At 42.5% G+C, this 27,084-nt stretch overlaps 1 protein-coding gene across 1 annotated transcript in view; it reads right to left on the bottom strand.

Annotated features, from left to right (window-relative positions):
* pdpr (pyruvate dehydrogenase phosphatase regulatory subunit) overlaps nt 1–27,084 on the bottom strand; it is a 53,386-nt gene that overhangs the window by 16,256 nt on the left and 10,046 nt on the right. The window contains exons 6-9 of the mRNA XM_084337621.1: nt 25,972–26,093; nt 25,704–25,821; nt 22,754–22,903; nt 2,187–2,379 (exon numbers count right to left, since the gene is read on the bottom strand). Of these exons, the coding sequence (XP_084193747.1) occupies nt 2,187–2,379; nt 22,754–22,903; nt 25,704–25,821; nt 25,972–26,093 (583 nt within the window). The remainder of the gene's footprint in view (nt 1–2,186; nt 2,380–22,753; nt 22,904–25,703; nt 25,822–25,971; nt 26,094–27,084) is intronic.

The raw sequence follows: 27,084 nt of genomic DNA, 5'->3' as shown, positions 1-27,084 counted from the left end.
TTATCAAACAGTGTTATATGGGTAGACTATTGGTTGAGGTAGGTGGTGATTTTCTTATTCTAGTTTGCGGCATTCACCTTAGGCCACTGAGCTGCAAGGAAGCCCAATTGAGCGGAGCGGCAGAGCTTGCGGCATTATGTAGCCGTAATCCCTGATGTTTTTCCATCGACGCTTAGCTCAACTGGTACGCCGCCGTGCTGTGGAGCCTGCGGTGCGGTTGGTCACAAGTTCGAATCACTTCAATTTTTTTTTTTTTTTTTTTTTTTTTTTTTTTTAACGTTCATCATCTCTCGCTATAAACGTGCATTCTTCCGCTGGTTAAGTTTAGGCATTCTTTCGGAGTTGGTTAAGGTTAAGTTAAGGTTAGGCATTATTTCGGAGTTGGTTAAGGTTAGGGTTAAGTTAAGGTTAGGGAGGGTTAAGGTTAGGCATTCTTTCGGAGTTGGTTAAGGTTAGGGTTAAGTTAAGGTTAGGCATTATTTCGGAGTTGGTTAAGGTTAGGGTTAAGTTAAGGTTAGGGAGGGTTAAGGTTAGGCATTATTTCGGAGTTGGTTAAGGTTAGGGTTTGTCACAGAGAATGCCTGTCTGTCTTTCTTGACGTGGAGGATGCAGCCTATTTCCGCACTGCCGCTCTCTCGCGCTGCCGCGGTCACATGGGCGTCATGGCCAATCAGAGAAACGCGACGCACTCTTCGGCTGTGATAAATATAGACGCTCCCGGGACCTATAGAGAGTGATCGGACCGAATTGAAATGAGCACCAGCTTCTACATCCTGTTTCTCCCCTGGGCGATCCCCCGATCGGCCACCAGATGGCGCTCTTGAACCGTTAGAGAGTTGAGTGGAGCTCAGCAGTATATCTCAGGTCCCCGGGGGAGAAATATGATTTCGATCACAGATTTTTGAAATATTGATATCAAAGACGCGTTATGGCGTCTTCGGCAGAATGAGCATGGCGGGGAAAGACGCGTTTCGGCGTCTCCCGCGATTAAAGTGTGAATTGTCCTTTATTATATATATCGGAGGATTTTATAGTCTGCACTTTATGTGCTCATTTCATCATTCATGTCTTTTACATTCTACTAAAACTGAATCAAACCATAAACAAGGTGGCCTGTTGGGATGGTAGATCCTAATGTGAAAAACTGTGATTTTATATGTCTGCTCATTTAACTTATTTTTACTTTTATCTTTACGCCCCACTATCTGCTGGGTGCATACTATAACCTTATCATGTTTTGTAACAGATTACAGAAGCCTATTGGAACGTGAGGTTCACTTCTGATATGAATTGATTAATATATCTGAATAATTTTATCCCACTTTATGCTTTGCTCTTGCTGCTTGTTTTACACTGATTTTATGTTTTATTTCTTACTGATGTAAAGCACTTTGAACTGCAATCCCGTGTATGAAAGGTGCTATACAAATACAGTTATTATTATTATTATAATTATAGCCCCTATTATTATTATATTTTATTATCTGATAACAAACAAACTACTAAAATACTGTATGTCCAATGACATTTCCTCCCTGTTCTCACTTTGACCACTGCCCAAATGCTGCTACATTTCTGGCTGTGGTTGGTCAAGAAAGTCAGTCTCCCTGCCAATGTCACACAGAGCAAACCAGCATTTACTCAGCTTTTTCCATTCTGAAGAATACATTTTCTGGATGAAAAGGGAGAAAGCGTCTGGAGAAATTCTGAATCTTGTGGGAAAGAAAATGAGAAAATCCTTCCAGCAAAGACCACATGATGCATGTCTGGGCTGAATGACTCGCGCCAAATAACCAAACTTTCTACAGATTCACCATGACCCCGTCCTTCCCGACTCATAAAAGGCTTCTGGCAGAGACACACATATTCCATTTTGATTATTTCAAGAAGTGACTTTGAATAACAGTTAATCTTGGAACGTCTGTGCTTTTCCCCTTCAAATAACACACAAATCGGGCTTCCTTGCAGCTCAGTGGCCTCGAGGCGAATGCCGCAAACCTACAACGTCATGGTTCTGAATCCTGCTCACACACCTTTATAAGTTATAGCTCCTCCGTCTCCTTCATCACTCTTCACTATTATACACCCCATCTAATAAAACAGAAACACCTCAATAGAAATAGTTTCAAACCCTCTATTCACTATCAAAAGACCAATGCTCTCTCAAGAGATTCCCCCGGCCTTACTTGCCAGCCCCTCCAGCGAATGACACTCCAGAGGAGTTCATCCCGGCCAGGACGTAGTACCCATGGACCCCCGGAATCTCCCCCATCAGGCAGCGCATGTCGGGGGTGAAGGACTCGGGGCAGTTGACCAGCTGATTGATCTCACAGGACTCCAGGTCAGGCATCCGTCTCAGCAGGGCACTCAACATGGGCTCTGGGCACAGAGAGAGAGAGAGAGGTGGGGGGGTGGATATAGGGTGTGAATCACACTACCTACTTGCTCATATGCTTAAATTAACAGGAGTTAATTATTGTTAATGTTTATACTGCCTATTCTTTACTTTTCCACTGTACTATAATTTTATTGCCTGTATTTATGTCTTCTACTATTACCATGCCCATACCTGTACCTCCCCACCCCCCTCCGAGTCCCCCATGCTGCTATGATGCCTGAATTTACCCAAGGGGATCAATCTTATCTTGGAGTGTTTTCAGTTTGGAGTTGTTCCTATTCTCATTCGCCGTACCGCATTCAATGTGCATACTGGTCATTTTAGCTGTGTTTTTTGTTTCTGGGAGGGTTTATTCAACACCTTGGCCTCTCTTCCTTATGGATACATCATTATCAAAGCCCATTCATTTTAATCGTCAGTACCATTTTTGTGTGTATTGCATTCCATTGCATTCCATGTCATCCAAGATGTATATCAGCTAAACCAGTGTTTTCCTAACATGCAGTGGTATAAATATCCACTAAGCCCTGGCAAGCCCTGTTTGACTGTTTGAATTATGACGATTTGGTTGGATTTCAATTCTTGAGATGAGTTGATAGATAATAAAATCTTTCATCGCAATTTGCCACGGTTTTTAGATTCGATTTTATTTCATTGTCATTGCACGGCACAAGTACAGTACTTTGTTGTAGTACTTGAAGTTGGCATCTAACCAGAGTGCATAGCAATGTGCGCCGACAACAACCTGGCCCTCAACACCAAGAAAACCAAGGAGCTCATCGTGGACTTCAGGAAGACTAGAGCAGGCGCACGCACACCCCCGTTCACATCAACGGGACAGAGGTTGAGCGTGTCTCCAGCTTTAAATTCCTGGGTGTCCACTTCTCCGAGGACCTCTCTTGGACCTTCCAACACCTGGACACTGGTCAAGGAAGTCTGAGGAAAGACCCACCCGTCTCCTCCGATTCTGGTGAACTTATACCGGTGCACAGGGCCGCCTCAGGGGGTGTGCGAGCAGTGCGGTCGCACAGGGCCTCGCAGGAAGGGGGGCCTCGCACAAAAAAAAAAAAAAAAAAAAAAATTATTTATTATTATTATTTTTTTTTATTTTATTTTTTTCGAGGCCCCCCTTCCCGCAAGGCCCTTTTTCATCACAGACCTAAAATCTAGTTTTGCTTATATGCTTATATATTTCACATTAGACACGTTTGTAGAATGTTCCTGGCTCTGCGGCTCTGCAGCAGACATACTCACTATTGGAGCTCTGGGGCTCTGCAGCAGACATACTATTGGTTTCAACGAAGGGAGGGGTTACATCATGTGTACGCCGGCGTGCGTCAGCTGCGTTTGACTATTTCGCGTGTGCAGCTTTGGAGGTTATGCTTAGTTATGCCAGCCAAGACGAAGAGGACTGTCATTCGGCAGATGGACTGAAGATGAAAGTTGTTGCATGTTAGACAGTTCAGTCAGGCTAGCCATGTCGGCTTAGCTAAAGGCAGGGACAGCTAGTTAGCTTTAGCTACGTTATAATATCGAGTGCTAACGTGTGGTTCAGTCGGGATAGCCATGATGATGTCGGCTAGTAGCTAGCTTAACTAAAGGCTAACTAGCGTTAGCTAACCTAGAGAGAGCGCGTGCAGCATTGTTATGCCAAGATGAAGAGGACGGTCATTCGGCAGATGAACTTCGTCAACTCCACGCGGTTGTCTCCATCCTCTTGGACGTTTGGTGAGTTTTTAATGCACTCTATTCTATTCCCGCCGTGGATATATCTCTCTCTCTCTCTCTCGGGAGCCAAACGGGCCGGCTAGCTGTTGTAGCTAATGTTATATTGAGCCAAAGCGGGCCGGCTAGCTGTTGTAGTAGCTAACGGTGTGTGGCCTGGTGTCAGTACCTGGCTACTCTATTTGCAGTTAGCCTATTTAGGTGATGTCGGCCATTGGCTCCTTGCTACTTTGTTTTCTCTGGTATAGACCCTCTTCTCTTTGGATTTAAGTGTTGATCTTTGTCCTTTTGGATCTATGTATATTCATGTTGCCTTTGTGAAGTTATCTTTTCCTTCTGTTTTGTTCTTCCATTAAAAGTTGAATATCCTTTAGGGGCTCATCTTTGCTTATCTCTCTCATACATGCTCTCTCTCTAACACACACAGACATGCTCTCTCTCTCTAACACACAAACACACATGCTCTCTCTCTCTCTTTCTAACACACACAGACATGCTCTATATCTCTCTCTAACACACAAAATGACATGCTCTCTCTCTCTCTATATTTCTCTCTCTTTCTAACACACATATACATGCTCTCTCTCTAACACACACACACAAACAGACATGCTCTCTCTCTATCTCTCTCTAACACACACAGACATGCTCTATCTATCTCTCTCTCTTCAATTCAAATGGGCTTTATTTCACATTCTTGTATTTCTCCCAGTAGGTATGGGAGTTGAGTTATTGTCGATGTTTTCAAAGTCTCTTTGGGTGTTTGCAATTTGTGGGAAGTATGTCTTGGTATAGTGGGCAGGTTGTTAAGAAGTGGAGCTCGGTTTCCACCTCATCTTGTGTGCAGTGGGTCTGTCTTCGCTTGGGAGCCAGGTCTGCCTATGGCGGCCTTTCTCGATGGCTAGGCTGTGCTCGCTGAGTCTGTACCTAGTCATTCTGCCACTGTGTACTCTCTGTTTAGGGCCAAATAGCATTTCAATTTGCTCTGGTTTTGGGTTGTTTCTTTCCAATGTGTGTCTCTCTCTCTCTCTCTCTGGCCTTGCTCTGGTGGAGGGTCAGGGGCATTGCCGGGTCTGTGCAGCGATAACACTGTATATTGACTGTAGAACGGGAGCTCTCTCTCTTGCTATATGTTGACTGTATCATGCCCAGCCTCGGGCAGCGCTATTATTTAAGAATATGTTGACTGTATGGAGAGAGAGAAAAAAAATATATATATATATATATATTTACCTTTTAGGGGGGGGGGGCCTCGCGTTTAAATCTCGCACAGGGCCTAGCATTTCTCCCAGACGGCCCTGCCGGTGCACCATAGAAAGCATACTCACCAACTGCATCACAGTCTGGTACTGTATGGCAACTGCACTGCCTCGGACTCAGAAAGCAATGCAGAGGGTGGTGAAAACCGCCCAACGCATCACCGGTACGTCACTCCTTGCAATGGAGTCTATTAATCACAAACGGCGTCTGAGGAAAGCATGCAGCATTCTCGAGGAGTCTCCTATCACCTCAATCACTGACTGTTTGCCCTCCTTCCCTCTGGGAGGCAGGCTCAGCGACAGCTTCTTCCCCTCAGCTGTCATCTCTGTGAACTCAGTGCCACGGTGGCACAGTTTGACCTTGTATTGGAAACCAGACCCTGTATCACAATACTCGCACCAAAGAAAAATAGTGACTGACCTTAATATTTGGCCCGCTATCCCCTTCGCACACGTGGCACAGTTAAAGATGCACCTGTGTTGCTGGTACTCTCTCTCTCTCTCTCCCACACACACACACACAGCCCTCTTCAGCCTTGGCGTGGGAGTAACAGATAGCTGGCTGACATTGCTGCAGCCTGACCCTTTCAGTGTCAGACAATTCTAAATCACCACTACCATGTTCATTTTCCAAGCCCTGCACACAGTAAACGCACTACTTCCAAGAAGGTCCACAGTGTGAGCAATGAGCATAGTAATAGTTTAGTAATACAGAGTTTACCCCACTACCAATATTATGGTAGGATTATTCTGAACCAGAACTTGATTTGCAAGGAGATGAGGAGATATGTGCCTTACGAGCCATAACTAATGAATGCTAGAGAGAATTTAAAATGTAAACTAAAGGGATTTTAGAATGGGTCAGGCCTAGTCACTCTACCAACTTCAATGCAGTCCTGAGAGCAGGTCAGGAATCTCTACTCATAGGAAGAGGGGTCAACCGTAATCTAAAGATAGCTAGAGCTCTGTCACACCATAGAACCATGACCTGAGTCCAGCTAAATCAGTCCCAATCTGAACTTTACAGTAACTGAAAATCAAATCCAGGCCCGGAAACAGCAGAAACTACCAGAAAATGTATCACAGAGGCAGTATGATGCTTACAGGTCAGAGGAGTAATGGGGGGGGGGGGGGTATAACAATTCAATATGACAATGATTCAGTTGGAATTAAATTCTTGATACAGTTGGCAAGTTGATACATAAAAAAGGAATTAAATTGCCATTTATTTTCTATACTTGTGTGTAAATAAGGCAACCACGTATGTAATATTATGTGATTAAGAAAATCTCTCATATATATATATATGTAGATTTTATTCACATACAAATCGATCCAATGGATTTACAAATGACAAAATCTTTTCTTTGAGACCCATTGGGCCTCATTCACGAAGCGATATAAGAACAGATTGCCTCTTATTTTGTTCTTAACTAGCATTTTTTTTTATTTTGTTCTTACCTGGGATTCAGCAATGTTTTCTTATTTTTGCTTTTCTCTTATGCAAGACCAACTGTTAACACTTTGCCGCCCAACCACGAGTTAACTCGTGTTTCGATTCCACCCGTTGAGGACCAGAGCTACGAGTTAACTCGTGGCAAGTTGTTATTGTTTTATTCCATATTAATAAACGGATCAAGGTCCCCGATCGGCTCTGCAGATTTACCCGCCAGATTTAAATCGGCGACATGCAATACCGGCGAGATCCTCTTAGGGGCGCCATCGCTCCACTGCAGTATCATTGAGGCCAAATGGGGGAAAAAAAATTTTTACTGTCTGGGGCGTTTCATATGAGCCTCGATCCCAGCCGAACATACTCCATCTTTGATCACGTTACCGAACGCAGATTTCAGCCTGGAATAATGGGATTTATGATCAGCCAATGGACATATCGATCTACCAGATGCCGATGAATAATGACGAAATGCTGCCGGCGATCACATGGCCTGACGGTAGGATACTATTCACCCAAATTACAGCCGGATTGGACATTGTTGTAACACGCAAGCGATCGATCAGTGAAAATGGCTACTTGAACGCACACTGTATTGCTAATCAATACTACTAATCGGCGTCCCCCGCCGCCCCCATTTCATCCATAGATGCTCTGTAATAGTCCGGATGCTACGCAGTTTGTTTTATTTCATTCGTATATATACAACAGAAATGGCGTTTGATATAACGTGACTAGCCTTTAGCCTCATATCTAGCTTCCCAGAAAAAAGACGAGACGAAAACTGCGATAAAGCTTATATTCACGACGCTATAAAATGACAACCAACCGATGGATTTTTTTTTCCTTTAAGCCATTATGAAGGCACGGTTTATGCACTCAAGTGACAATGAGAATGGACAGATAGCAATACTATAAAGTATATATATAGCTGTTAGAAAGTACATCGGTTTGTTGACAAAGCGTTGTCCTCCAGCCACATATTACACTGCAAGCCGTGGTCGTCAATGTGTTAAGAGTGGTCGAGAGCACTCTTACCCAGATGAGAAAGAGAAAAAGAAAAATATGACTTTAAAAGCCCAGAACTTATTGTGTGCTTCTGAAATGGATTATTATATATTGCTGTTAAAACAGTCAGATCATCCATTCAACAGGAAGCGATTTGCGACTGATCACAACATTTGATTAGATTCAAATGTATTGTTATTATACAGCACAAGTACAATACACCATCCAACCAGAGTGGATAAATAAATGCTCCAGAAATAAATATGCGTGGAGAAAAGCTTATGTCACGCACACACACACACACACACGTACTGTATATGTGCAAATTTAATAATTCCAGCTAAGTAGGCTTCTATTATTCTAATGACTTGTTTAATGGGTATCATAGTAGTAAGTCCTACAGTAGAACATGACATATTAGCATGACATCTGATGTATTACTGCCAATATTGAATGACTGTGCAATTGGCTCTTGACAAGTGTACACTATGGATTAGTCGGTCGCAGTCAACGTCGGACCCTTTAGCTCAACTGGTTAGTGCGGCTGCCTGTGGATCCTATGGTCACAGGTTCAAATCTCTCCTTTACACACGTTTTTTTGTTTATTTCATTCATTTATGGATTTATTTATTTCTGGAACATTTATCTATCCACTCTGGTTGGATGGTGTATTGTACTTGTGCTGTATAATGACAATACATTTGAATCTAGTCGCAAATCGCTTCCTGTTGAATGGATCAGCATGGTGCAGATGCCATGCCGAACCTCTGCTGTTTTGCACACGCCTCATTTGCCTTATAAGGAGCTGGTGGGGCGTGTCTGTATGCAAATGAGTTGCACGGGAATGTGTATTTCAGTTTAAGTGAGTGGGAACGATGAGTGGGATTCAGCATTCAACACACCTGGGTAAGAACGGATTTGGACGTTAAGAACGGGTTGATGACTTTTCTTATTTTTCTCTTAACACTTTGAGTGCCAACGACGAGATTTCTCGTCCTAACTCGCCATGCGTTGAGTGCCAATGACGAGTTCTCGTTATTTAATCGTTATTTCTTTTATTAGCGATATTCATTCATTTTTCATCCATCCAGCCTGACGTCATCATTGGGAATGGCTCTGAGCTCGAAAAGGGCAAATACCATTGTCTCCCGGATGGTAATGCACATCATTGGATTGGATTGGATGGGACTGTGCATCAGAAAAAAAGTCCGGTCCAGAATTTCCCCATCTCTGGCAAGCAGTGTCTGTTACCACATTCACTGGGGAGGCTCGGAGCAGCTTTCGATTATGTGTTTCGGACTATAGCGTTGGATCAATAAACGCGATCAATATTTGGAATGGCGATCAGGAATTGGATTAATCTTTTTGTAGAACATCTGATGTGAGGTAAGGACTCTATTTTACCAGTATTGGGTTAATCAGATGTTCATAGCAATCACAACGTGTATGTGGGTGTGTGCGTGTATGACGTTAGCGCTCACCAGGTCATGGATAATAGATTTTTCAGCCAGCTTCTCTAGCGTGCATAAGTACACATATACTATCGATAATCTAGCGTTTATTTGAAAACATTGTGACGACCCCCACTCTAAAATCATAAATCAGTCGAAAAATGACAATGTGTTTTGTGTATTCCACTAAAGGGCTATTATCGTGGAATTTCTCTGAAATTACTAGAACTCTCCGAAACTATACTCTTAAAACGGAAATGTACCAATGAAAAAACAATCCGTTTCATACATGTTGACTGCAAGCAAGTCATTGATAAGCGAGCAGTGTTTTAGACCCATAGCCATAATTTAAGATATAGTTTAAGCGTTCGCAAATATCCCGACCTCCCATTGACTAAAGTGCTGGCACTCAAGGGGTTATCTGGGCAAAGGGGCGTGGCACCCAATGTGTTAACAGACAGTTAAGAAAAAATATAAAAAAAATATATAAGAGAGTATTTGTGAATGAGGCCCATTGAAACTCTCCATCACAGTCGAAGTCACACAAAAAAGCATATAGAGACTTCCGGTATGCCAGCAGAGAGGACAGACGCATAAGAAGCCGAGCTCCCGGGCAAAGTGAATTTCAGACACTCAAGAACTCAAAGTAAACATTCAAACAAGACAGAAAGGTAGATGAGTGGAAGAAAGAAAGAGAAGAACCGGAAAAAAGGAAAAAAACATTCAATAACTCGGAAAACGAGACGACAAAAGGACCCGACACCGAAGCCAACGCCCCCGCTAGCATAAACAACCAGCAGCAGGCCGCCAGCGTGCAGTCGGGACACGAGCCGAGCATGGACCAGGTGGGCATAGTTGAAGCGATAAAAGAACTGAAAACAGACTTAAAAGAAGAGCTCAGGTGAGTTAGCGAAGACATAAAGGCAAAGCTCGATACTATCGCCTTTGAGATACAGAGCCCGAATCAAAGAGTGGACGAGGTGGAGAGCCGAGTGGACAAAATGGAGGACTGGTTGGCGGAGATGTCGGATGCACTGAGAGCGAGTCTAGAGGAACACCGAGTCGCACAGTACAGGTTGGTTGACCTGGAATCCAGGGCGAGGAAGAACAACATCCGCATATTTGGGATGGAGGAGGGAAGGGAGGGGGACTCGGTTCCAAAGTTTATCGAACAGTTTCTCAAAAACGAGCTATCGCTCCCACCGGACATAAAATTCAAGCTGCAAGGGGCCCACCGTGAACAGGCCACGAGACCGCCAGAAGGCGCTGCGCCAAGGCACATTATTGTTATCTTCCAGGAATACCTGACCAAGGAGCTGGTGTTGAGAGAAGCATGGAAGAAGGGAAAGATACAAATGGGCAACAAGACAATCTATATAGACCATGACTATGCAACTGAAGTCGCGAAGAAACGAAGGGAGTACAACTGTATAAAAAAAGCACTAAAGATAAAAGGAATCCGCTTCCAGACTCCATACTATAGCATGAGGATCCACTGGGATACCGGAGTCAAGACCTACACGAGCGCAACCGAGGCGCACAGCGAGCTGAAGAGGCGAGGCATCACGGTGGAAGAAATGGAAGGGGAAAAGGAGAGGGATGGAGGAGAGGGAACGCGGAGGCGAGGAAAGCGGGACCATACACCAACACCAGGCAGGCAGACGGGTCGAGTAGCAGCACTGAGGGCGAGAGAGAAACTCAGCGAATACATACGTCGTAAATAACAATGAGTGGAATCCTTCGGACCGGTCATGACGGCCGTGGTAATGTTCAAATAAGCGCCCGGGAGGAGTGAGGTAATTTTTATTAGCGTAGGTTTTCTTTATTGGTTAACGTTGGATTAAGGGATGGGGGGGTTTCAGTTTGTCACCTCGCCTTACACCCTTAGCGAAGGGCCCTCTCCCTACGAGGGGCTTTCCCTCGCACATACCAACGGGATAAATACCGAAGAGGAGTGGGTGTTCCCCCCTCGTTTGGAGGTCACTATGTGTGCTAAATGTTACATGTTTAATGTCGGGAGAAAATGTATGGTAAGGGGAGCCGCTAATGTATGCAAGAACTGGAAAAGGAATGTCGGGAAACCATAACTTGAAAATGGCGTCTTTGAACGTCAACGGTCTTAGCAACCCAGTTAAGAGAAGTAGAATAAAAAAAAATAAAAAATCAGAAGAGAGAAGACACAAGTGATCTTCCTGCAAGAAACACACATGTCAAAAATAGAGCATGAAAAGTTGAAAAAGTTTGGATATCGAAATACATTTTCTAGTTCTTGCCAAAATAATAGGAAGAGAGGGGTGGCAACCCTGATTTCGAACTCTCTCAATTTTGAACTGATAAAAGAAAAAAGGATAGAGAAGGGAGGTACTCGATAGTTACATGTAAAATAGATAACGTAATGATAACACTAGTGAACACATACACCCCTCCAGAGAGCGACAGAAGATTTTTCAGACTCTTATTTGACACAATAGCCTCTGAGGCGGAATGGATACTGATATGTGCAGGGGACTGGAATACTATATTGAATTATTCACTAGACACAACAAGTAAATCCAGACAAAACTCTGAGAGATCAAAGGACTTGAATATCTTGATTAGTGATGCGGGAATGATGGAGGTATGGAGAAACCTAAATGCAGGAGAAAGGGACTATACTCATTACTCTGCGACGCACAAGGTACACTCTAGGCTAGACTTCTTTTTAATAGATCAGAGAGAGAGACACAGGGTGGAGAGCTGCTACATCTCAGATCACAATATGGTATATCTGACCATACACTTGGACAGAAAACGAGACACACTCTGGAGGCTGAACTTGGGGATTCTGAATGGGGAGGAACTCGTGAATCAGGTCAGGAAGGAGATAACCGAATCTATTAAAAATAATGTGGACAGCCGAGTGAAACCGACCATCCTATGGGACACAATCAAGGCAATTATGAGGGGATACCTAATCTCAAAGACTGCACACTTGAATAAGTATAGGCAAATTAAATATGATCAATTACAGAGACTTGAGAAAACTCGAGCAACAGGTGCAGGGAGGGGAGGGGGGTGACAGGGAACAGATGAAGGGGATAAAATCACAGCTTGAGGAGATGGGAAAGGGAGAGCTAGAGAAGAATTTAAGATACACAAAACAAACCTTCTATGAATCAGGCCCGAGGGCAACCAAGATCTTAGCAAAACGACTCAGGGCCCAGCAGAGTAGACACTTTATTCACAAGATCAGGGAACCTCAAACAGGAGAAGCGATTTATGAACCTGAAGAAATTCCACGTATATTCAAGGAATACTATGAAAATTGGTACTCGCAACCCGAGATGGAAGACGAGGAGAAAATTGTACAGTTTTTAGCATCCCTGGATCTCCTGAGTATAGGGAAAATAGAGAATAAAGCCTTGATCTCCCCCATCACAAAGGAAGAACTAGATATAGCCATAGGAAGACTGAAAGCAAACAAAACACCAGGGAGCGACGGATTTCCAAACGAGTGGTACAAAATCTTTAAAGAAGACCTGGCCCCAGTAATGCTAGATTATTTTAACTGGACACTTGAAAAGGCAGAAGCCCCCCCGTCCTGGAAAGAGGCGGTGATAGCAGTTATACCAAAAGAAGGGAAGAATAAGGAGCATTGCGAATCATATCGTCCCATATCGATGTTAAATGGGGATTACAAGCTGTTCACATCTATACTGACTAGGAGAATGGAGGACATCCTCCCTGACCTGATTCACGAGGACCAGACAAGGTTCATAATAGGCAGACAGACACAGGACAATGTTAGGCGCACTTTGCATGTGATAGAACAGGTGGGAAAACAACAACTCCCGGCAGCCCTAGTGAGCTTAGATGCGGAAAAGGCCTTCGACAGGGTCAGGTGGTCCTTCCTGTTTAAGGTTTTGGAAAGATTTGGATTCGACGAACAATTCATCAGCTGTATAAGAGCTCTATACGACAATCCAAATGCCAGAGTAAAGATTAACGGTAGCTTGTCGGACAGATTCAAACTGTTCAGAGGGACGCGCCAGGGATGTTGTGCAAGCCCCGCCCTCTTCGCAATTTTCGTAGAACCATTAGCCCAAGCCATTAGAGAAAGTAAAGAAATTAAGGGTGTTAGAATAGCAAGGGGGGAACACAGGATAGGCCTTTTCGCGGATGATATTATAATATACCTCCAGAACCCAAGTTTGACCTTCCCCAAGTTAATGACCATACTAAATGATTATGGCTGGATGTCAGGATACAAGCTGAATGTCGCGAAAACCCAGATTCTCACTTACAACTTCTCACCCAGTAGTGGAATGAGGAATGATTACAAACTGAACTGGGAAGCTGAATCAATGACCTACCTGGGAGTGATTATCACCAAGGATATGCGCAAATTAGAAGCGGCTAACTACAATAAGATTAATGATAAATTACAGAAGGACTGGTCGAGATGGGCTACACACATGATGGATTTCAGTACCAGAATAGAAGTGATAAAAATGAATATTCTACCAAGGCTGTTGTATCTCCTCCTCTCACTACCAGTCAAGGTCCCCGACTCCCAATTCATAGCATGGGACAGACCGATCTCTAGGTTCATATGGGGGGCAGACCTAGGGTGAAATTCAAAACATTACAAATTGAAAAAGATGGAAGCCTGACACTACCTAATCTAAAGGAATACTACTATGCAGCCCAGCTGAGGTATGCAGTTTACTGGTGCTCAAGAGCATACAGGGCCAGGTGGAAGGACATAGAGACCCACCTAGGACGTGTCCAACCTCAGGCCAGACTGGGGGGGAAAGAACACACAACAAAACAGGGAAATAATTCAATAGTGGACCACACACTGATGGTTTGGAATGAGGTGGTCAGGAAATACAAATTAAAAAAAAGACAGTAGACTTCTGATTTGGCCTTCCCAGACCCCAGGCTTTAGCCCGGGAACACTGGACGCCACTTTTGGCGGGTGGAGAGATAGAGGTATAACAGCCATATGTACACTTTTAGAGAATCATAACTTCGTGTCTTTTGAGCAATTTAAGAGAAAATTCGACTTGGGAAATTACAATTTGTTTAGATATCTACAGCTGCGACACTTCTATGATACAGAAGTCAAGAATAGGATATCAGTAGGTGGTAACGGAGTGGTGGGAATGATGGAGATGGCGTACACGCGAACTCCAGTGAAAATAGTATCGGAAATGTACAAAAGTTTACAAGCTCGCAACAACTGTGATTCATATAATGTGAAGAAGAAATGGGAAAGTGAACTGAGTATAATCTTGACGGAGGATGATTGGCATTCTATATGTGAGACACAACACTCATCCACTAGCTCTAGAGCAGGGGTCAGCAACCTTTTTGACATGGAGTGCCTGTTTGAAATTTAGTTGTAACTAGTGTGCCTCAACAATATTCCATGCATCGTAATTTTTTTTCTCATAATCAGGTCTTTTTAATGATAATTTTTACATTATTACATCATTATTGTTATTGTTATTATTAAAAATATTATTATGATGGTTGTATCAACCCTAAATCTGAGTTGGCGGGGGGGAATGCAATGCAGACAAACATCTGCATACAGTGCGACGATTTCACTCACATTTGCCCATTCATTTTTGGACACATCACACACCATCGGTGTGTGTACTGTACGTGTGCTGTCATAGCTCCACCTACAGGCCTAATGGAGAACACCAGGATGTGAATGGAGGGTGAATGTGAGGTATATCGTGTAAATAAGTTTTGATTGATCGCAAGACTACACTCTAAAAAAATAAATAATAATAAGTTACCAGAACTTAAAAATATTGAGTTCAGTTACTGTGCATTAAGGTTCAGTTTTCAATCCATAATAAGTTAACAGAAAAATAAGTACACAACCACATTATTTCAACCTAATAAAACTATGTTTATTGTCATTGTTTTAAGAACACAAGTTGACTTGGTAATACTCACATTTTGAGTAAAAAAAATGGCTTTTAACATGTGCAATGTTCAATGAAATAGAAAAATAAATAATACAATTTGTTGATTAATCCCACTGGTCACAATGGTGACCGTAATAATGTTTTTGTTATAAGGCTCTGCAAATGTTACTGAATGATGTAGCAATGTATTTCCAGCTAAATTAAAATAATAAACAAATAAAGGGTCTCAATTAAATATGTGGTAGTAAAAAGAACCTGTGGGAGGATTTCAACAAGATAAATGCGACAACAGTGCAAAATATTTCACTATAATATTTCAAAGCAAAAAAATATAATAAAATAAATGTTATGCTGCCCCCTGTGCCTATGAAAGTGCCTAGGGTTGCCTACCCCTGCTCTAGAGGATGGAGAGAATTCGGTTGGAAAAATGTGATGAGATTTTTTCACACCGCAAATTAACCCTTTCTCTGCCACGCTTATATCCATCCTTATACCATCCTCTGCCAGCTCTATTTGTCTATGGAGATGTTCCCCTTCTTTGCAGGGCTATAACTTTTTAAATTGTATTGCTAAATTGACATTACTATGGCCCATTCAACGTCAAGTATCTATCGTTTAGGATTAGAGATGTTCCGATACCATTTTTTTCTTTCCGATCCGATTCCGATACCTAAGCTTTGGGTATCGGCCGATACCGATACTTATCCGATACCAGTGCATACATTAAAAAAATAAGAAAATAAAAAAAATTATTATATAAATTATAATTTTTTTTTTTTTTTTTTATACAGCTACTGTTTATATACTGTTTTTTTTAGTAATAACTATAAAGTTTTATTCAACAACAGGTGATTGTATAGATTAGTATTAGTATCAGTAATTGAAAACTATCTCAATGAGTTCACCCACGGAAAGGTTGTTGGCACATTAGTTCCTCACGGACATTATTCATTGCTGCACTTGCTTCCACAAGAAGGCTCCGTTTAGTAGCAGAGGCTCTGTTGTTGTGATTTTTGCACAATAAATATTCAACATTCTCTTTTGAGACTCCGCCTCAGACTCTTATCATTTGGCACTAAAAGCTAAACATTGTCGCCGATATGGCTGTCCGCAACATGTCATTAATTGTGTACGCGACGTGCAATTGTGCAATGACGACGTTACCGTGAGCTAGGTTAGCTAGCATCAGAGCTACCGGTATATGGAAAAACTAACGTTACTGGTGACATTGTGATTTAACTTGGAATACTCCTTTGCCAACTTGCTGTACTTTGCTTGCAGGTCTGCAGCCATTATTGCTGGATTATGAATAGCCCCAACTTTAGCCAAGGTAACGTTATGGCTAAACCTTTAATGTTAGTTAATGCTAGCTTTCGGTTAGCTGTTCAGCTAATGCTAATAACATCAGAGCTCCCCGTCAACAGCGCTCTGCCGGGACGATGGCATTTTAAGAAAGTATCTGCTCTGCTGTTAAAATGGCAATTGACACTTTAATTCACGGTCGATTAAGCACACGTTTGTTTTATAATGCTCACTCAGCGAGTAGGGTATATCTACAGAGCCCAACGTCCGCAGTGTTGTTGATAAATTACGTCATATGGTATCGGAGCGCAACATTAGAGGGTACTCGCCGATACCGATACCAGCATTTTAGGCAGTATCGGCGGCATTTCCGATACTGGTATCGGTATCGGAACAACTCTACGTAGCAACGTTCTACTTTTTCATTCACATATTCATACTAAAATACGGTCTAAAGTATAAATATGTTTTTATCGTTTTCTGCAGCATTCTGCAGAACGTGAGTTATAGCCCTAAATACATATATTAGATCATCAAATGTAGTTTGATACCGATTGACGTCAGATTGAAAATTTCAACAAGGTCCTACATGTCATGCCTCATCATCTGCTGGTGACCGGAGGGGGGGGGTTTATAAGTCTGTGGCCGACGTTAAATCATTTATTTAGTATGGGTGATATGTTGATCGGAGCAGTGTGTATGTTTAATAATAATCAAACACGCTGAAACTCACCGCAGCTTCCTCTGACCGTTGGGTGATCAGCGTGGAGCAGAAAGTTCGCTATTATGGGATGTTGATATATGCGATCCATTTCCAGGTTGTATAATACTATATACGTCCAAATCATGTTGTTTATCGAGTTATTGGCAACGGATCGCTATCCAGTGTATCAAGCTGGAGTCCCGCTAGCGATAGCGAGTGGCTGGACGAAATATGGGTGAGCACCACTTCCGGCACGTCACTTCCGGTTTTGGCGATTCGCCGATCGGCCACCAGATGGCGGTCTTGAACCGTTGGAGAGTTGAGAGGAGATCAACAGCAAGTCTCAAGTCTCCGTGGGTGAAATATGATTGCCATGACAGATTTTTGAAATATTGATCTCAAAGATGCTGTAAGACGTCATTGGCAGATTAAGCATGGCGAGCAATGACGTCTAAAGTCGTCCTTGGCGATTAAAGGGTTAAGAGTAAACAATTAAAAGGGCAACAACCCTGCTGGAGACAGTGTGGACAGATGAATGCCAACCACTCTCACATATTTTGGCTATGTGATAAAGTGCAACCATTTTGGAAGAGTGTTACACAGGAAATGTACAGAATTCTTAGCTATGAATTCCCCATGGAACCCCAGCTGATATACCTGGGTTTGATCACAGAGAAGACCATACACAATGAAGACTTGTACCTGTTCAAAATCATGATAATAGCTGGTAAGAAGGCCATCACAAGGAGCTGGCTCAAAGAAGCCGCTCCAGACAAAGAGACATGGAGGGGAATAGTGGAGGAGATAAGCGATATGGAAAAAATTACATTCCTGCTGAGATTGAAGGCCGAGACATATGACAGACGCTGGTCGAAATGGGCAACATATGAGCCGTAAGACGGTTAAAGACTGCCATGACACAATCAAAACAGACCTGACATATCAAGAGCAAATACAGCTTGCTCCCCCCCCACCATACAACACTGTCTTGTCCTGTGAGTCCTGTTTGTCCCGTCTGTCCTGTGGTGGTGGTTGTCATATTATTAATGTAACTGTATGCTTATGTAAAAACTGAAAACTGAAAAATAAAGAGTTATAAAAAAAAAAAAAGGCATATAGAATCAAATCTATGCATCTATTGGATGGATTGAGAATAGATTTCTTAATCGAATTATGAACCCAAGAATCTAAATTGAATCGTGCACCCCCAACATATACATATATGTTCATAAATATTTGGACATCAACACAATTGATTTCAAAATATTTATTCTGGCTCTGTACACCACCACAATTGAAATGAAACAATCAAGATGTGCAGACTGTAATTTGAGGTTATTTACATCCAAATCAGATGAACAGTGCAGGAATTACAACCGTTTCTATATGTGCAACAAATTATTTTTAAGGCACCAAAAGTAATTGGACAATTGGCTGCTCAGCTGCTCCATGGCCAGGTGTGTGATATTCCCTCATTATCACATTTACAAGGAGCAGATAAAAGGTCAAGAGTTAATTTCAAGTGCTGTATTTGCATCTGGAATCTGTTGCTGTCAACTCTCAATGAGGTCCAAAAATCACTATCAGTGAAGCAAGCAAATTAAGCTGAAAAACCAACAAACCCATGACAGACAGCAAGAACATTACATGTGGCCAAATCAACTGTTTCGTACGTTCTTAAAAAGAAAGCGCATTGGTGAGCTCAGCAATACCAAAAGACCTGGAAGACCATGGAAAACATCTGTGGTGGGTGACAGAAGAATTCTTCCCCTGGTGAAGAAAAACCCCTTCACAACAGTTAGCCAGATCAAGAACACTCTCCAGGAGGTAGGCGTATCTGTGTCAAAGTCAACAATCAAGAGTGAATAGAGGGTTCACCACAAGATGTAAACCATTGGTAAGCCTCAAAAACAGGAAGACCAGATTAGAGTTTGCCAAAAAAAACATCTAAAAAAAAACCTGTACATGTCTGGAACAGCATCCTATGGACACATGAGACACAAATCTACTTGTACCAGAATGATGGGAAGAGAAGAGTATGGAGATGGGAAGAGAAGAGTATGGAGAAGGAAAAGAACTGCTCATGATCCAAAGCATACCACCTCATCAGTGAAGCGCATGGTGGTGGTAGTCTTATGGCGTGGACATGTATGGCTGCCAATGGAACTGGTTGCCTTGTATTCATTAATGATGCGACTGCTGACAAAAGCAGCAGGATGAATTCTGAAGTTTTTTGGGCAATATTATCTGCTCATATTCATATTCAAAACTCATTGGATGGCACGTCAGAGTGCAGATGGACAATGACAATATTTTAAGGCAAAGGCATTATGCAATGGCCAAGTCAATCACATGACCTGAATCCCAAGTGAGCATGCATTTCACTTGCTGAAGAAAAGACTGAAGGGAAAATGCCCCAAGGACAAGCAGGAACTGAAAACAGTTACAGTAGAGGCCTGGCAGAGCATCACCAGGGACAAACCCCAGTGTCTGGTGATGTCTATGGGTTCCAGACTTCAGGCAGTCATTGACTGCAAAGGATTTGCAACCAAATATTAAAAGTGACTATTTGATTTATGATTGTTAGTTTGTCCAATTATTTACTTACTTTCACCTTTTACCCAGTTTGGGGCATAGGCCGTCAACAAGGGTTCTCCAAGCATCCCGATCCTGAGCCAACATCTCAAGCTGGCCCCAGGTGTGTCCCATCTTCTTGGCATCATCTTCCAAGTCTCTGCGCCAGGTGTTCCGTGGTCGGCCTCTCTTTCTTTTCCCTTGGGGGTTCCACCTGAGAGATTGTCTTGTGATGCTCAGGGATGGTTTACGGAGTGTATGGCCAATCCATCTCCAACTCCGTTGGAGAATCTCTTTCTCCGCTGGCTGTTGTCGTGTTCGTTGCCACAGGTCTTTGTTGCTGATGGTGTTAGGCCAGCGAATCTGGAGGATTCGGCGCAGACAGGTGTTTAGGAAAACCTGTAGTTTATTGGTTGTGGTGACAGTGGTCCTCCAGGTCTCAGCGCCATAGAGTAGGACTGGCTTCACGTTGGTGTTAAAGATCCTGATCTTGGTTGTGATGGAAATGTCTCTTGAGCTCCAGATGTTTTTTAGTTGGAGAAAGGCTCCTCTGGCCTTGCCAATCCTGGCTCTCACATCAGCATCTGTTCCACCTTGCTTATTAACCATGCTGCCCAGGTAGGTGAAGTTGTCTACCTCTTCCAACGCTTCTCCTTCCAGAATGATGGGTGATGTGTTGTCAGCATTGATTCTCATGACCTTGCTCTTCCCTCTGTGGATGTTAAGCCCAAGCCGAGTAGAGTTGTCAGTGATGGTACTCGTCTTTTCCTGCATCTGCTGCTGGGTGTGAGAGAGAAGGGCCAGGTCATCTGCAAAGTCGAGGTCTTCTAACTGCGTCCATAATGTCCATTGTATGCCATTTCGTTTCTCTGCTGTGGATTGCTTCATGACCCAGTCTATTGCCAGCAGAAACAGAAATGGTGACAACAAACAGCCCTGTCTCACTCCAGTTTTTACCTGGAAGGCGTCAGTGGGTTGACCGCCATGAATCACCCTGCAGTGCAGGTCATCCCCTCATAGGAGTTCCTGATGATATTTCTGTACTTCTCTGGCACTCCGTAGTGTCTGAGTATCTTCCAGAGGGTCTCTCTATTCACGCTGTCAAAAGCCTTTTCGTAGTCAATGAAATTAATGAATAGGGGTGAATTCCACTGTAATGACTGCTCCAGTATTATCCGCAGTGTTGCAATCTGGTCTGTGCAGGATCTGTTTTTGCGGAAGCCCGCCTGGTGGTCTCGTAGCTGTGGGTCGACGGCGTCCTTCATCCTGTCCAGTATAATCCTGTTGAATACTTTTCCTGGGATGGAGAGTAGTGTGATCCCTCTGTGCTCTGTAGTTTGCACATTGGCTCATATCTCCTTTCTTTGGTATTTTGACGAGGTAGCCCTCCTTCCATTCTGATGGGATGTGTTCTTCTTCCCATATCTTCTTGAAGAGAGGATGGAGCATTTCTTCCATCGTCTCTATCGGCCTTCAGTGCCTCTGCCGGAATACCGTCGGGTCCTGCAGTCTTGCCGTTCCTCAGCTTCTTGATGGCTTTGCGGATCTCTTCTTTTGTTGGCACGCTGCAGTCTATCAGCAGATCCCTGTCAGCTTGCTGGATGTCTGGTGGGTCCTGTGGTGCTGGTCTGTTTAGCAGTTCCTCAAAATGTTCTACCCATCTTTCCTTTTGCCTTTCCTCTCCGATGATTGGCTGTCCATCTTTGTCCTTAACTGGTCTTTCTGGTTTACTAAACTTTCCTGACAGCTTCTTGGTGGTGTTATATAAGTCTTTCAAATTTCCATGTCTAGCTGCTTCTTCAGCCTCTGCCGCAAGACTCTATATAGTCCTTCTTGTCTGCCTTGATGCTTTTCTTAACCCTGTTTGTGGCTTCTGTGTACTGGTTTTGTGCTTTGACCTTTTCGGCTCTTGTGCGACTGTTGTTGATTAGTGCCTTCTTCCCTTTCCTCTCCTCTATCTATCTCAATGACTGCTGATATCCACTCCTTATGGTTGTGTTTCTTCGGGCCCAGTACTTCTTTGCATGTTGTACTTGCGCTTGAAACTCGTTCCTAAGTGTGAGTTTGTTTTCTTCTAACTTGGTTGGGTCTCTCAGAAGTGCTGTGTTGAGGGCGGCTAGGTGGTGTAGTGGGCAAGGCGCTCGCCACCAATGCGGGAGACGCTGGGTTAGAGCCCAGCTCTCCACATTGCTATCAGCTTGGCTGGTCGTTCATACTAACACGCGGATCCGATCCACCTTGATTCACTGATTCAGAGTATGGCAAGATTGTAATTCCTCATCTCGGCAGCCACCTGTGCAGTCTTTCCGGCTTCATACATGGTCCTTACATTCCATGTTCCGATGGTGGTAATGGCCCTGCTTGAGAGAATGGTGGTCGGCAGGGTAGCTTCCGGATGATTCCGGCTTTCACCACACTGCGTCATACTTCCTACTTGAGGTCCATCCTCTCTCAGGGCCGGAGATTCTTGGTTTTTCTTTGTTGACGTTTTTGTAGCAATGGGGTTTTTACAGGATGGGGTCACTGGCCCCAAGCCCAACCTTCCACCATTTCTGGCTTCTGGTGTTTTGGAGTTGGTTTGTTAGTCCCCTCCCCTGACCTATTGTCTTCCAGGTAATGGATTGCAGCCTCATACCACGTGAGGCCAGACAGGTTTCGGGTTGTGTACAAGCTGTCTCGGCACGTCAAGCCCAACCAACTCCCGCTACTGTGTAACGAAAGCTGCAAACAAACTAGCATTTTCGTCCCAGCAGCACAAGACAGTTTGTCCAATTACTTTTCCCTTAAAAAGGAGAAACTGAAATTCCTACACTGTTCACCATATTTGGATGTACTGTAAATACCATAAAGTCGAAGATTGTTTCATTCCAAGTCCATTGTGGTACAGAGAATTCTTTTTTCTAAATTATGTCCAAATATTTACGGGCCTGACTGTATATATTAACTGTCTTACCAAAGTGGTCCCAGTCCTCCTGCATGTTCTGGATCTCCAGCTGGTTCCTGCCCTCTGTGAAGATGGGCTTGGGGTTCTTCTCAAAGCCTCCGGAGAGGACCCCTCCTTGCCACGGCCGAGCATATATCCTGCCATCCATGTCCATCACCACTGGAGAGAGAACAGAGCCTCAGTTTAGCCAATTAGAGAACTGATCACTTTAAAGGACGATTCATTAAGTCCACTGAGAGCCAAGCTCGTCAACAGATATATATCGGTATGTATGTCGGCTGATTTTGAAAATATCCATCTATCCATATAAATTTTAATGCAAGAGCTAAAACGATGGCATCATGCGAAAATAGAAATCACAATTAATCTCACAAAGCTAGGTCACCTGCAAAGCAAGTAAATAGGGCTTAAATCAAATCAAATTTATTTGTAAGGCCCGACAACACACGTTAATGTCCCCATGGGCCGTACACTTCTTCTTTAAACAAGTCAAGAAGAAACATCACAATAAGTCACCATAAGGTCCAAAAAATATTAAATACCGTAATTTTCGCACTATAAGCCGCACCTGAATATAAGCCGCAGCAGCTAAATTGAATGATGTGTACATATATAAGCCGCACTGGACTATAAGCTGCAGGTGTTTTAATTAGGGCTGTCAGTTTATCGCGTTAATTCGATTAATTAATTACACAGCAAATTATCGCGTTATGAAAATTAACTCAAAATTAATTACAAAAAAAAGAAGTAAATTTTTTTGTATCTCATTCATTCCGTAAGAATGTAGAATACACATTTACAGACTTTTTTTTTAATATGGTCCATTTGCATGTTCTTGGTATCTGATTCTAGGGACATCTATGAATCTCAGGGAATGTATTCCCAGTGTCAGAAATACTGTGGGCTAGATCCACAAAGAATGGATTGCACGGTGAAAGGTGCACCCTTACTTACAATTCATTATGAATTGAAAATGGGGGACCCTGATGTAAACAAGACGAAAGTCTTTCTCTGGTCTGCATTCCCTTAACAATTGTGTGTATTGAGCCGTACTGTATTGTACCCATTCTGCAATCTGTTAATAACATTTTCATTCAATCAATCTGCGCGGTGATTGATTGAATGAAAAATGTATTTTGAGTCAATTGTAATGAACCAAATGAGAATATCAATAAAAAATGTTTTATCTTTGACTGAATAACACCATGCTCAAATTGACCAGACCTGAAAAGTCTAAGCAAATTAATAGATGGAAGATGATTGTTTGGTTTTGTAGATACAGTACTGAATTCTGCCATCTGGACACATGCAATTTGAAATATAATTATAGAATATCAGGCATAAAATGGTTATGCGATTAAAATGTGATTAATTAATTACAAATCCTGTAATTAATTAGATTAACTTTTTTAATCGCCTGACAGCACTAGTTTTAATGTTTAATTACAGTCTTCCCACCGGCATTGGGACACAATACTGTCGGACAAATAACAAGAATTAACTCATTTACAAGTTGTATTAAGTTTAGCAAATAAGGGAACAGATAAATAACATTTCAATGCAGTCAAAAAAGCAATATTTCGATTTTTACATTTTCGGGTTTGGTCACGTCGAGTCACATATAAGCCGCACCGTTATATAAGCCGCAGGGTCGAAAAATGGGGGGAAAAGGCGCGGCTTATAGTCCGAAAATTACGGTAAATGCAAAAAATATAATAAATGCAACACTCCCAGACATACCCCACGGGAAGGGAAGGAAAAACTCACTAATACCTAGCAATAGGAGGGGGTAAAGGGGGAGGGGCTTCAAAGGTAACCTATATTATGAAGGGAAAATAATAATGCAATATTTTGTCATGCAAAATTTAGGCTAACTCCATGTTTATTTAGGCTAATATTAGCAAGTGCAAACCTAGCTGTCATCAACCAGCTAAGATAGCTAGCTAATATAGGTATTAGTGAACTTATGGGCAACAATTCTTGTGTCATATCGGTGGACCACTAAATCAAAAAGTATAGATTTAACATTCATAAGAAATTGCAAGAGATCAAAGCCTCACCTATTATAGCTAGGGGTTCAGTTGGATTAGCGCTTCAGTAAGGCGATAGTAAATGAGTAACTATAAGATTTATTCTTCTTCCTGCTCCTTTTGTCCATGGAATGTTATTTATGATTGTGTAATGAAGAAACTCTGATTGTATGATTCCATGTGGCAAATAAAAACTCTGAATCTGAATCTGAGTTCATCAGAAATGGTTATTTCTAATAGATAGTAATTAGGGATGTCCCGATCCGATCACAAACATGTTCAACAAACATGACCATGTTCACGTCTTAAACTCATACTGAGGCCTTAGTTTTGGTTTTAAATTGCATATCATCATTCATTTATTTATTGTCACACAGAGCAGAAGAATTTTGCCAAAACAAACCAATAGTATCCAGCTGCAGAACGGCAGACCAGCCACAATCTCAGACCCAAATTAAAAAGATTATTATTATTATTATTTTTTTTTTTTTAATCCCAATTTCTCACATTACATTCACCCTGAATGTTGACGTTATCCAGGTGAAAAGTTAACTTCATAAATCATTTGATGTATAATATAAATCAAAGTTAATGCGTTTGGGTCTGAGACTGTGGCTGGTCTGCCGTTCTGCAGCTGGATACTATTGGTTTGTTTTGGCAAAATTCTTCTGCTCTGTGTGACAATAAATAAATGAATGATGATATGCAATTTAAAACCAAAACTAAGGCCTCAGTATGAGTTTAAGACGTGAACATGGTCATGTTTGTTGAATAAAAAAAAAGTTAAAAAAAAAAGAATGTTGATCAAATCGGGAAATATCGGTATCGGTAGATACTCAAAATCACATGAACGGGATCGGATCGGGAGCAAAAAAACGTGATCGGGACATCCCTAATAGTAATGGAAGGTGTTAAGAGGTGTTCGAGACCTGGTGTGCTGGCCTTGAGAGGCACCTGGAGAGGCTTCGTCAGGAGGTAGAAATGCTCACAGCCGTGCAGAGGTATCGACACCTTCACCTCACCGGCCTGGCCCAACTCATACGCCCACTGCGGAACAAACACAACCACTCAATTCACTTCCAAACGCTCAGTCTTTACATGTTGCACATACCATACATAGTTCACATATTACTCCACTCGCCCATAGTACAAGTTAGAACAGGGACAAACGGCCGATGACGGAGGACAGAGATGTACCTGTCCAGCGCAGTTGACAAAGTATTCACACTCGATAGACCCTCGATCCGTCTCTACTGACTTCACGTGTCCCTTATCCACCAGCACTTGCTGCACAGTGGTGCGCTCGTAAATCTGCACACCTAGAGAGGGAGAAAGGACATGGAGACAGAGGAACATGTTGAGAGACACCATGTACTGTACATGATAAAAGAAATACAAGTTCCCTACTAGTCTAGAAATTGGAGGGGGGGGGGAGCTTATTTGTAACCGTCTGTAGTGTGCTAGTGAAAGGGTTAACCTTCTGTAGTGTGGTTGTGAAAGGGTTAACCCTTTGTCGTGTGGTAGTGAAAGGGTTAACCTTCTGTATTGTCACAGTGAAAGGGTTAACCCTTTGGTAGTGTATGCATACAAGTATGCATATGCAGTGATTCCCGCAGAAATTAAATATACTTTGGGGGAACGAAAGAAATTGAGATTGAAATTTTTTTCAAATCCTGCATTCTAGTGAATTTTCATAGTAACACTGCACTTCAGACAACCTACAACTGGTGATGGTGTCTAGGTCTTTAAGTGTTAAACAGCTGAGAGCAGTCACTGCTGTTTTTTGTAGTCTTCTTTCATACACACATCTTACCAAGTGTGTATTAACATCCTCACAAACCAACAAAGAACATGATCTATATCAAATTTAAGACAGAAAACGTTTTACTCACCGAGCACTCATTGCCGCAAATGCAAATGAGTGCTCACTGAGTAAAAAATTAAAAATTATACTTTGGGGGCCCCTCAAAGTACGGTATTAACATCATGAGATTACTCTTTGGTAGGTTGAATTAGTCTTTAAAATTATGTTTGTACTCTAGAAAAACAGTATTTAAGACATTACATCAAACTCCTTTAACCCTTTCACTACCACACTGCAGAAGGTTAACCTTTCACTACCGCACTGCAGAAGGTTAACCCTTTCACTACCACACTACAGAAGGTTAACCTTTCACTACCCACACTACAGAAGGTTAACCTTTCACTACCACACTACAGAAGGTTAACCTTTTTTCACTACCACACTACAGAAGGTTAACCTTTCACTACCACACTACAGAAGGTTAACCTTTCACTACCGCACTACAG

Source organism: Notolepis coatsorum (genome assembly GCF_963971535.1).
Source record: "Notolepis coatsorum genome assembly, chromosome: 20".
Taxonomy (NCBI): Eukaryota; Metazoa; Chordata; class Actinopteri; order Aulopiformes; family Paralepididae; genus Notolepis; species Notolepis coatsorum.
Note: the sequence above shows the minus strand (reverse complement) of the source record. Positions and strands in the feature narration are given on the sequence as shown.